At 42.9% G+C, this 12,064-nt stretch overlaps 1 protein-coding gene across 2 annotated transcripts in view; it reads left to right on the top strand.

Moving 5' to 3' along the window:
* Window positions 1-6,587: 6,587 nt before the first annotated feature.
* grin3ba (glutamate receptor, ionotropic, N-methyl-D-aspartate 3Ba) overlaps window positions 6,588-12,064 on the top strand; it is a 65,666-nt gene continuing 60,189 nt past the window's right edge. The window contains exon 1 of one of the 2 annotated variants that reach the window (XM_046413149.1): window positions 6,588-8,108. In XM_046413149.1, the coding sequence (XP_046269105.1) occupies window positions 7,575-8,108 (534 nt within the window). In that variant the 5' untranslated portion in view covers window positions 6,588-7,574. The remainder of the gene's footprint in view (window positions 8,109-12,064) is intronic. The other variant, XM_046413148.1, reaches the window with a different exon arrangement.

Raw genomic sequence — 12,064 nt, 5'->3', positions numbered from 1 at the left:
AATAAAATCGAGTTTATGACAAAGTAGAAGAAGGAACACAATAAATGTCAACAGCCTCAATGTCACTTTTGTGCCCAAACAATCTGGGTCATATTACAGATGACAAAAAATCCTGTCTCGGCTTTGACAAGAAGCTTATTTTTTAAGCAGAATGACGTATAGCTTCCTCTGCAGATTATATAGTCACTTTGTCATGTTCTTTTATCCGTGGTTTATAGCTACTCTGCATTTCCATGCAATTGTGAAGATTACAGAACGACCCGCAACAAGCTGTTTGAGACAAGTCCTACCACAAACAGCATCTGTTTGTTTTTGCTGCCCGTGTACGTCAGCAACAGGTGCAATGTGTTGTCTTTATCAACTCAGATGAAAGACACAGAACATGTGCAGATATCATTCGATAAGTGTGTGTCCTTTCATTGTTGCTTATGATTCGTAAAAGCTTGCACTGTGTCTGAGGCTTTATTCTGAACACATCGTGATAATAAAAGACTGAGAAGGGGCATGAGGAAGACGGCAAAAGAGCTGCAGTCAAGCCAAAACTTCTACCTTGGGAAAGTTTAAATGATTAAAGAGCCCACAGTGAAACCCCCCTCCACCATCCTTCTGCTCATTATAGAGCCTGTCCTACTATTGGACCTCATAATTTTCTATAATTGCCCCCATTGGCCAGGCTGCTATCTGGCCTATTTTGTCCCATTCTTCTGAGAAATTAAGGCATTCCTCTAGCGACCCTGACCTGTCCCAGGCCTTGTTGTTTGACTGACAGCCCATTAGCGGGCCATTGATTGGTTGAATCTCGGAATGTCTGAGCCAACCTAATTAGGGCTCAGTCCCTCCTCTCTGAATGTCAATTGAGACCCTTGGAGGAAACAAAACTTAAGGCAAATGAGGCCTTTCTAATCCTCTGGAAGGAAACTGTGGTTTTTATTCAACAAGATCAGTGTAATTTACAGTACAGAGCCTCGGAATCGTCAAGTGTGTGTGTGGACACAAGCGTATACACACGCAATCTCGGAGAATGTAATCAGCAGTACAGTGTAATATGCACATATTAATTAGTCAGGTTCAAGCATGAAACTATGCAAATTCGCTTGGCTATAGAATGTATCTTCAATCTTCTATACATACAAATTGCCAAAGGTCCTGATTAACACTTCACCTCGATCACCTGCACAAATCAGCGATGTCTCACAGGGAGGTGACTGAACGGGCACTCAGCACACATGCTTTTTGTGTGCATACGCTCAGAGAAAAAAAAAAGTCTCTGTTTGGATGATCGGTTAGGACGTGTACAAGCATGCTTTACTGTGTAAGAAATGTGTACTGTGTAAACACGCACACACACACTCCTTGTGATGGGATTTGTGCATGCATGTTTGACTGGGAGCTATTTTGCCTACAGCATGTTTGAAGACTAATTGGGCTAATCAATGCAGCTTTCCACCACAGATGGTCCTTGACTGCATCTACCACTATCCTGCCATTAGTCATCTCGCCTTTTTCTCTTTATTCATGCAGCAACAACAGCATATCCCTCCCAAAACTTACCTTGACAGTTTAGGTTTTAATGGGTTTGTGAATTCAATCATGGAAATGTAACCACTTGTGCGGTCACAGGAGTGCTCAAGATGATTTTGGTAATGCAGCTAAAATGCTAATTAGATGTGTTGCTGAGGCTTTTGTTAGGAAAAATTGGTGCAAGTGTATGTGACAATATGTGAGGCTGGCTTAGGGTTGAGGGATATTTGTGTGGGAATAGTGAGGACAATTCTGTAAAGGTGCAATATGTAAGAATTGGTCATCTGTCAGTCACGTCAAATAAAAAAATAAATAAATAAATAAAGGAGAAATAATATTACCAGAGTATCCACTATCTGCTGCTTACTATATTCTTTGCTGCAACTATTTGTGGCTGTAGATACTTGCTTATTAGCTACATCAGTTAGTGGCTGACCCAAGTCTGTCTGGCCACAGAGCTCAGAGCGCCAGGGAAGGGTTAGTATTTACACTGTGGGGAACTGGTTCAACTGGGAACTGAGCTCCTAGTGAATATGGGTGGACCAGGACCGAACACAGTTCTGAATAACATTACAGTACGTACTAAGGTGATTTACATCTGGCTCCAACCAGGACTCTGAGGTTGACAAAGATGAGGACGAAAGGTGTGAAGCCAGAGATAACAGTTTTGACATGTCTGGTGTCTAATGAACTTTTAATTTTAGTTAATCTTTGGATGTTTTAAACAAATTATCAAGTATCAAGCAAATTATCTCACATTTTTCACATTTAAACATTAAAATAGCCACATACTGCATATTTCTGATCCCGAGATTTAATTTCTGCAATTGAATTTCTTTGTGCAGCAGCTCTTTGTGTAGAGCTACATCTGAGTGTTTGCTGTTTTGTCTCTGATGACCCAAGGTCTTTTTAAGGACACGGACTTAACTTGATTTGCTGCCACAGTTCTCTCCTGCAACACAGGAAAAGAACAGAGAACTGATCAGGAAGCAAAAAGGTCAGTGCAATCATACGTTGTTTAAGTGTTATACAATTCACAAGTGACATATAAATCATTGACACTCTATTTAAAATTTATAGAAAGACTAAAATGCAACATTGGCCAACTCTACTCTGAATGTTTCATTCTCATATTTAATTGTTTAAAAGCTGTTAGTGTGAAATAATTTACCACTTAAGAGCTTTTCTTTGTTAAAATTGTCAGCAGAGCATTTTAATGTCCCATGGTCCAAAATTCTAGCTTGACGGTCTAATTAAACGGCAAATTATGCAAATGCTTGTTTGCACCTTGATCAGTTTATTTGTATCATATTTATCTATCCGACAGTCAAGAAACACAAAAACACTGACCAGGTGTAAGGATTGAGGATGTCATAGTGCTCAGAGGGTAAATAGAAATGGCAATAAATATAATAAAAAATAATAATGACTTGACTTAAAAACAGTTTGAACAAGTTAGGTGTGATATAGCATGTTGTACTTACACCTGTGGTACTGAAATTGTCACCTTGTGTGGGAAAATATTTGGTAACACTATGGGAACTTGCCCTCAATATAAGGACAAAAATTTCCCACACAAGGTTATTATTTTACATTTTAAGGTAAGTCTTACTTTTGGTTGTGCTTTAGAGTAAATCTCAGAGGAATTAATGTAAGTTTATGCTTTCTCCTCCATGTGACAAAAACAAATGTTGAAAGGTTTAAAGAGTCTAAAGCTGTGGCAGGGACTGTGAAGCGATAGCCTGAGGTACATGTTAATGTCAGCAGGCTAACATACTCAGAATGACATAACCAGCAGGCGGACTTTTACCTGAATGTCTATCATGTTCACTATTTCAGGGTTAGCATGCTAACATTTGCTACGTAGCGCTGAACACAAAGTACAGCTGAGGCTGATGGGAATGTCAGCTTGGGGTTAGGGTTCAGGTTTTGGTTGTCCTAAAAGAAATATTAAGGAAAATTTCATGGCTATTCACAAAAATTGAAATTTTTTAAGCGATTAACTGAAACCTTTGATGTGGAAGTGGTGCTCGAGGTTTGACGTATTCAAGTGTTAGGCTTCATCCTCTGAGGACCACGAACATCTGGACCACATCCATGGATAATGCAGACAGACAGACTAACATCATTTTACCACACATATGTTACCATATGCTCAGACACACACATGCAGTGCACAAACACACAGACACACACAAACAAACCCACTTCTTGGAAAACAGAGACTCACACATACTCACACACAAAGACACACACACACACACACATGCAGGGTGCTGCTGTTGCTCCCAGATAAGTCTCTCTCCACAGACCAGTGTCTTTGTACATCAGGGGGAGCAGAGGGTGAAAAGAACCGAGAGGAATGAACTCATGTCGTTAATTTGTTTCGACTCCAAAGACACAGCACATGCCAACTCCAAATCTTCCCTAAACATTCCCACTTGTCTTCACTTGTTTACTTTCCCCTGCTCCCTGCAACCCTTTCCAGCTTTGCCTCCATTTGATTATTTGTCTTTCTTCTCTTTTTTTCTTTCCTTCCATCCCTCCTCCCTGTCCTTCTCTTCCCGTCCATCCGTCTTGCTCCTTGTTAGTGAACGTTGTACTAAAAGGTGATATTAGTGCCTTTTTTCACTGTGCCAGGAATACTAACTCACAGCTCCCTGGCATTTCAACAGCCTCTGCACTACCTGGGTTTGTACTGCCAGATTACTTAGGATTACGCACACAGACACACACAATGAGACGCACACACGTGCAAAGGCAGACTATTCCCCCTCATAGAGGAGCACTCACCCTTACTCAAATTGACAGTTGTTGTTGGCTCAACCCTCAGCTGAACCACTATGTTCTCCAGTGCTCTTTCACCAGTGTAATTAGAGTTTTGGTTCGGGAATGAATCATTGATGCGGTTTAATGGTGTGGGACGTATGTTTGGGGGTGAATAGCAAATTTGCTGTTCTCAAAGAGACACAAAATATGAAAGGGAGAGGTAGGAAAAGATCAGAGGAAAAAACGGATGGAGGTGAAAGCAAGACGAAATAGGTGGCAGATAAACGAAAGGGGAAATCGCTGACGAGGGGACGTGCACACATTTAAAATGTAAGGAGGGAAGGCAGGCGGGAGGAGGTGCAGAGAGAACAGAGGGCAGGAGATGATGAGTGGCCAGGAGGGGAGATCTCACACAGTGAAAGAGATACACGGCCCTCGCTGGCAAAGATGAAGGGCTACTTTAATTGGGTTTCTGATGCCTGCTTAATCCTGTTCTTCATATTAATCCTTTACAATGTACATAATCAAAACAAATGCGCCCATGGGGGAGAAGCTGTTAATAGGAAACTGTAATACAGATTAAATGGGCATGTGGGACACCTGTATACAACCTTTGGGGACAAACTAAGGACATGTCCCAGTCATCCTTCTCCCAGGGTGCCGTGAGGGGGGTTTGCAATCACACTTGAGACCCTTATTAATAAGCATCCTCCTTCTGGAATGTATTGTGCTGCTGAAATGTATCTGTGCTTTCTTTTCTTGAACACGGATTGATATCCATACAAACAGAGCAACAAGTGGGAACAAGTCACCTTGCCCAAAAATAAAATTACATCTCAGTGCACCTTTTTGAAATTCTGTTTGTGCCTGCTGCTGAGATATATCTATTCCCAATGCTCCCAATGCTGCAATTTGTCTTGCAGCCACTTACCAGCCTATGTGTTTGTGTCTATGGCTAACAATGCATGTAATTCATTTCACAGTTAATTCTTTTCACTCTTGTGGAGGATTTGATTTGAGCTGCTTCCTCTATAGCGTAAGCCGTACCCTATGTCTTTTTTTGAGTGTTTTTGTTGATATTTTTAGAGCTGTATGTACAGTTTAGTGACAATATGAGGAGATGCCTCCCCAAAGAACAACATCTATTTTCTGAAAGAAAAATTAGGTGTTTGAGTGGGATTTCATTATGCACAGTGCCATTATGCATATCTAACCCAGTTTTGGGGGTGATGTGTTACACTATTTAAAGTAGTTGTGAATTGAGAATATACTCCAGTTCATGTAAACTGATACACAGTACTCAGCATGACATATAATAACCCTTTTCACAATGTTATTGACATCCAGTCAAAAGAATAAGAACTCGAAATCTGAGCTTTTCGCTTTCTGTTTGTTTCTTGGTCTTCAAAAAGTCCCCCCATGCGGATTAAATTTTCACATCTTGGTCAGAGAAGTTTGTATCAGCAGCCTGGCGCATGCAGACACATTTTTGGATAAACCACCCTGCGATGAACTACACTTGACCCAGCAATCATCACATTTCACAGCATAAACAAAGAGGAGTACATTTTGAAACACTTAGTTTATACTCAGTCCTGCCCGCCTTCAACAGGTACCTGAGGGAGAGTGTGTGAAGATCCATGCAAGTTTAATGCTGCTGGTTTCTGCGGCAGAACAAAGCCCACAGTGTTGGGTTTCATCTCTTTTCCTATATGAAGCAAGTAGAGCATGTGGAGACGGAGGACAGGTAAGAAAACACTTTTTGCCCAGCCGTATCAGATTTGTCAGTAAACTGTACCCGTATCACACCAAGTGACCCAGCAGGCTGTGAAATGACTTGTTGATCCCGGGGATGTGTGTGTGTGTGTGTGAGAGAGAGGCAGTGATACTTCTATCTGCAGGCATGTCAGAAAAACCTTTTCATGTCAGACCTTTTGCACTGAAATGGCCCTGCAGCATCACCCCGTGCCTAAGTTACAGAGAGTGAGGAACAAAGAAAAGCAGTGGCAGAAAGACAGAATGAGATAGGTGTCAACAAACATGGAATTATCAGGAAACGAGAGTGCGGGGACCCACGGAACCACACACCACTGCCCAGATTTAGATGGCTGGCACAGAGATTTACTGAATGTTCTGCTCTAATGATGGCAAATTAGATCAGAGGAAAGAAAAGTGAGTGCAGAATAGATGAAGGGAGGACTGAGTGCTGTCCCTTACATGAAGCCAAATTAGCATGCACAGTAGATCTCTTTTATGGCGTTGGCGCTGTCCATGGTGCTGAAAAGATGTGGTTACACAACGGATAATGTTCTACTTGGATGGCAGGAAGCGAGTGGGAATAAATCTCAGAGGAAAGTTGAGATTTCAGCAAGCTATTAGCTTTGTGTTGGCCAACCTGGCAGGGACATCCCGGTCAACGCTGCAAAGGTGCTTAAAAGTAGACTATTAACTCACGAAACAAAGGGCCACAATTTATAACAGGATCCAATTTCAGAAAAGTATCAAATTCTTTTAATGAAAAACTTAAATTGGGTTATACTTCTCCTCTCTATACGTGTGTGACCTAAACATTTCTGCCTGCCATAGAGCCAAGTGTTGAGCAAAAATATAAGTGAGTACGGAAATAAGAGAGTAAACGCTGGTCCAAAGGGGGAGAGGATAGCGTTTTACTGGATTGTCTTTCTAGAAGATTCATAAAATAATCATAAGGAAACATCTTCTTATGCTTGTAGTTTCAATTCTGAATGAAAACATTACGAGCAAATCTCTCTGGGACCCGAAAAAGAGGCAGCAGGAAATGTTACCCGACGAGTTTTCATTAAAATTCAGCAAGAGGCAGGCTCCGTGAGAGGTTAGATTATTGGCCGGCAGGCGCGTGGACACGCACACACACACGCACGCACACACACGCGCACACACACACACACACACACACACACACACACACACACACACACACACACACTTCACAGCTGGTGTGCCTTCCTCCAGCAGAGACTGACAGAAGCGGGGCGACCGCTCTAAGCTGCGAGCGCTCATCTCTCTTCTCCTCCACCAGCGCGTCTTTTACTGTTGACATAAAAACTTTGAAGAGGTGAGAGGCGAAACGTCAAAACGCCGACAAATCACCGTCGACAGCGTGCATCAACAAAGAAAAAAAGAAGGAGGGGAAAGAAAAGAACCATCAAGTCCGAGAAAGCGGTGGATCCGGGAGAAAGAGGGAGCTATGCCATCTCCCGTTGAGCAGAGCCCAGTCCTCCTCTGTTGTGTGTCGGAGCTACAGCATGGTGTCTCTCTCTGGACTCTGGACCTACTGCCTCGCCCCCGGGAGACCTCATCTCCTCTTCCTCACTGCACGACCGCTCCTGCTGCTTCTTTTACTAACCGCGTTCTCCTCCCCGGAGCCCTGCTTCCCGCACCCTCAGCCTTGCCACATCCTCGCCCGGATAGGACACACCGTGCGTCTGGGTGCGCTCTTGCCGACCCGTCAGCCGGCACGGATACAAAACGCGCTCAACCGCGCCCTGGCTAGCCTCCGCCACCAGAGTGGAGGGGCAGACTCGTCCACGACAACCTCCCAAACACCTCCACTGCTGCCCTACAACCTGAGCCTTGAGATGGTGGCTCGATCGCCTGCGGGAGGGGACCCGGAGTCGTTGTCCCGTAGCGCCTGCGAGGACCTGGTGGTCAGAGGGGTATCCGCTGTGCTTGCCTTCCCCCGCTCCAGGGAGGAGCTGATCCAGGTGGAGTTCCTCTCATCTTTCCTGGAAATCCCCTTCATCTCCATCCTTGAGGACACAGAACCTCTTGTCACTAAGGTACGGGTGCGTGTGTTTTCATGCTTCTGTTTCTAGCAGTCATCTGTAAAGGAACAGAAAACATAAAGCACTGGAGGTTAGGCTTATTTCATTGTTTTTGTGCTTTCTGCACCTTGCACTTCAATAAGCAGCTGCCCATGGCCGAACATATTTTAATTTGGAGCTTTATCAGATAGTTGACAACCACTGACTGACCCATTAGCCTGTGGCGAGGATTGTGGTGTCTGAGCTGGAGCAAAACTCTTCTCATCTGCCAGATTTTAAGCCTGGTTAAAAGCAATGGAATAGTGTAAGTGAAGGTAATTGTAACAGGAATTATTTTTTAAACTAAATCTGGAGGATGACCAGAATAATAATATTAGGAACAGAAATAGCAAAAGAAAAAAGTAATATAGATAATTGGCGTTGTAGATTAGAAGACCATTTATTGTCTCATTGCTAAATGTTTTCTTCCAGGAAAGTCTGATGTCAGACTGATCTCAGCTGAGCTTGGCTGGCGAACCTGCAGGCCCATCACATGCATGTTTAATATCTGGTAGCTCTGCCTTGTTATTGGACTGAGCCCTCAAGCCTTCCAGCAGCAGAGGTTTAAAGTGAAATACTTTTCTCTCTCTTTAAGCTCTCTTCTTGTGTGAGTGTGTGTGTGTGTGTGAGCCTGAAAAGGTGAGAGAGAGTGTGTACAGTGTGTGTGCAAATATGATTGAAGACTGTGTTTTGGCACCTTTCAGTGTGAATTGTTCAAACAGTTGAGATATTGATGGATGGATGCTGTGGAGAGGTGAATTGTCTGCAGCTTGGGCTTTTTGTGTGTGTTCACGTGTGTGTCTATGTATGTGTGTGTACAAATTGCCGGTAGGCAATCAACGTGTGTCTGTGAGTGTGTGTCACGTTAGTTCTCCCTTCAGCAGTCGATCTGCTTGCCAGTCAATGCAGCTCCAGTCATATCCGCTTCTATCCAACTGACCAGCCAACTGCGTCCCCCGGTCACAAACACACACACACAGAAAGGCTCGTGCACATAAAGAGGACTTTCAACTTTCACACAGGTTCAGCTGAGACACACACACACACACACTGAACTAAGAGGTGGCATTAAGGAGACAGGGAGGAGAGAAAGAGGGAGGTGTGTGTGTGTGTGTGTGTGATGGGGGGAGTCTATAGTTAAAGTCTGAAATCCTTGTCCTGTCGCGTCCCTTTGTCAACAATGGATTGCTTATTCGATTTCAATAAAGCTTGCATGAATGAGAAGTCAACCCACTTGACGGATGTGTCGGCAATGCAAGGAGATAAGCAGGGAGGGAGGGGAGGGATGAGGGGAGAGGGAGAAGAAGCGGTGGGCCTGGAAGGAGGAGATGGGTTTTTTTTTGAGCTGTGGGAGGCCTTTCAGGTCCACAGAACTGTGCCAAGCAGTCAGTGGGCAAAAGAGAACAACCATCGCTCTCTTTCTCTGTGTCTCTCTGTCACAGCCTTTCAGTATTTTTAGCAATATTGTCAAGCAGCATTTTCATATAAATGGCTTTTGTCCTTATGCTTCACAAAAGTGCTTCAGCCGCATATTAAACTCATGAAATAATTTTTCTCTCACTGTCAGGCTGGTCTTTCTTGGTTCCGAGAAGGTGTTTGTGGTCTATGTGATGTTTATGAGCATGAGCAGAAATAAAACAAGAGGAGTAAGAGCTGACAGGAAAATAAAAGATCAGGAACAAGAGCCAGGAATTCCTGAACAGAAATCCCAGCTTAAAGATGTCACAGTACTGAGAACAATATGTGACCAAGGAAGAGTGACCTTCAGGAGAATGAACTGCATTAATTCATCCATTTGGAACCAAATATATGATAAAATATAGCAGATAGTGGAAACTGGCATAGAATCTTAAATAATCTGAAATATTAAGACTGTTCCCTTTCTGTCTTTGTAACACTATACGTTGTTGTTTGGGTAACAGTTTTGTGCTTATACGATTGCTCAGTTAGTGAATTAATTGATCAACAGAAAATTAATTGAACAAAAAATTGTTATCATCATTTCTTAAACAAAAATGTCAAACTTAATCTTTTCCCATCTTCTCATATTTAAGGATATGCTGCTTTTCTGCATTTATATGAATGTAAATGTAATATTTTTCCTTGCAAGGGGTAAAATAACAACAACAACCATCAGTTTATCATAAAAAAACACCCAGTGCTTCAATGAATACAATGGTTAGCTGCTGCCCTAAAACAATATAACATTCATGTACATGGCCAGTGAAGGATTGAAATGGCTTCTCTTTCTTCAACGCTACAGGGTGCACCTCTCTAAACACGCAGTAATGTGGGAAATAAAATAAAAAGGAGGCCAGTAGGAGGTGGGACAGGTCCTTAAACACACACAGAGAGGGCAATGACAAGTGTGTTGGGTCAACGGGGAGGCAAATTGTTACCCTGCACAAACAGAGAATCATACATCGCTGTCTCTGCTGATAGCAACAACACACAAACAGAAGATCACATTCTAATTAAAAAAGATATTTACATTCATTTTAGTATCAGTGGGGGTGGAGTACTCCTGAGACAGGGAAGGAGGGCTGGAGAAATGCAGAGACAAAACAAATGCCTCTGCCAGAAAATTTGCCGGATCCGTCACAGAACGATCCAAAAAGAGGAGTTGTGGGGGTTTTTTTTCTTGGTTTGTTTTTGGAATTGGTCCTCTCCTCTGAGTTTTTGAAATTGTGGAGATCTTTCTGCAGGGTATTGGGAAGTGAGCCCATGTTTTTTCTGGTGAACAGATCCCTCCCTTCCCTGGACATCAGAGAGAGAAGCACACACACACACACACACACACACACACACATACTCATACATGAAGAAAGAGACAGAGAGACACTTGCACATGCAGGAGGAAGTGCTTTCCAACTGTCAAGTAAATTTTACACAAATTTTATGCACAAAAAATAACAGTGGACTTGTTGAGTGTGTTTCCAAGCAGAAGAGATTTCCTCAAGGTCAAAGAACAAGAAAAAACAGAGCCTGTCAAGCATTAATCAGTAATGGCATGGTATGATTTTTCTTTTTGTCAGGTAACTTAATATTTTCTGTTTAATCTGAGAACAAAAACACAAAATATAAACTTGCCATAGAGTGGGTGTCGTACAGAATGTGTGACATTTATTGGGGAGTGTCATGGTAGATATTTTCATTATCCTTGCATATTTGACGAGTGACTGTCTCCTCATGAGCTCTCTGAAGTCCAAACATTCCTGTGTTGCAATACTGGGAAAATTCCTTCAGACAGAGAGACAGACAAAGGACACAGACAGACAGCGGGACAGAAAGGCAGACGGAGACGGAGGTCGGCTGTCCGTCTGCGCTCTCTCCCTCTGCTTAGTCAGACAGAGCTGTGGGACTTGGTGATGCGTCTCAGCAAAGGAAGTGCTTATTCCTCCCAACCTACTTAAGCTAATTAGAACCACTGCATGACCCCTAACTCTAAATCTCCCCCGTCCATCTATGGCAGGGAGGATGAGGGGAGGAGAACGGAAGAGGGGACAGAGGGAGGAGGGAACAGAGAACGGAAATGGCCTTCTAATTCCCATCAGGGCCATAATGGGTATTTGGGCAGGTGATTTGTTCATCAGTAGCTTTTCATGGAATTAGGCTGAGAAATGAAATTGAGGGTATTTGATGTTTAAGTGAAGGAATCCAAAAATAACCTTAATTAACCCAAAAAATGAATGAGCTGGGGTTTGGAATTGGTTTTTCTACCAGTACGACAGGCTGTGCTGGTAGCAGCAGCATAGTCATTACGGAATTTAATAATTCGATTGCACAACTGGCAACAGATTTAATTGAATGAGAACATCTCTGCAATCTCGGTCCATTTTTAATGTGGCCGGCCCTTCTAAAGCGAGGTCTTACCAAACAATTCTAGATTTGCTGATAATATCGCCGGAATTATTTTGTGGATCATGATTTCT

Source organism: Scatophagus argus, chromosome 15 (genome assembly GCF_020382885.2).
Source record: "Scatophagus argus isolate fScaArg1 chromosome 15, fScaArg1.pri, whole genome shotgun sequence".
In the NCBI taxonomy this organism is placed as follows: Eukaryota; Metazoa; Chordata; class Actinopteri; family Scatophagidae; genus Scatophagus; species Scatophagus argus.
Note: the sequence above shows the minus strand (reverse complement) of the source record. Positions and strands in the feature narration are given on the sequence as shown.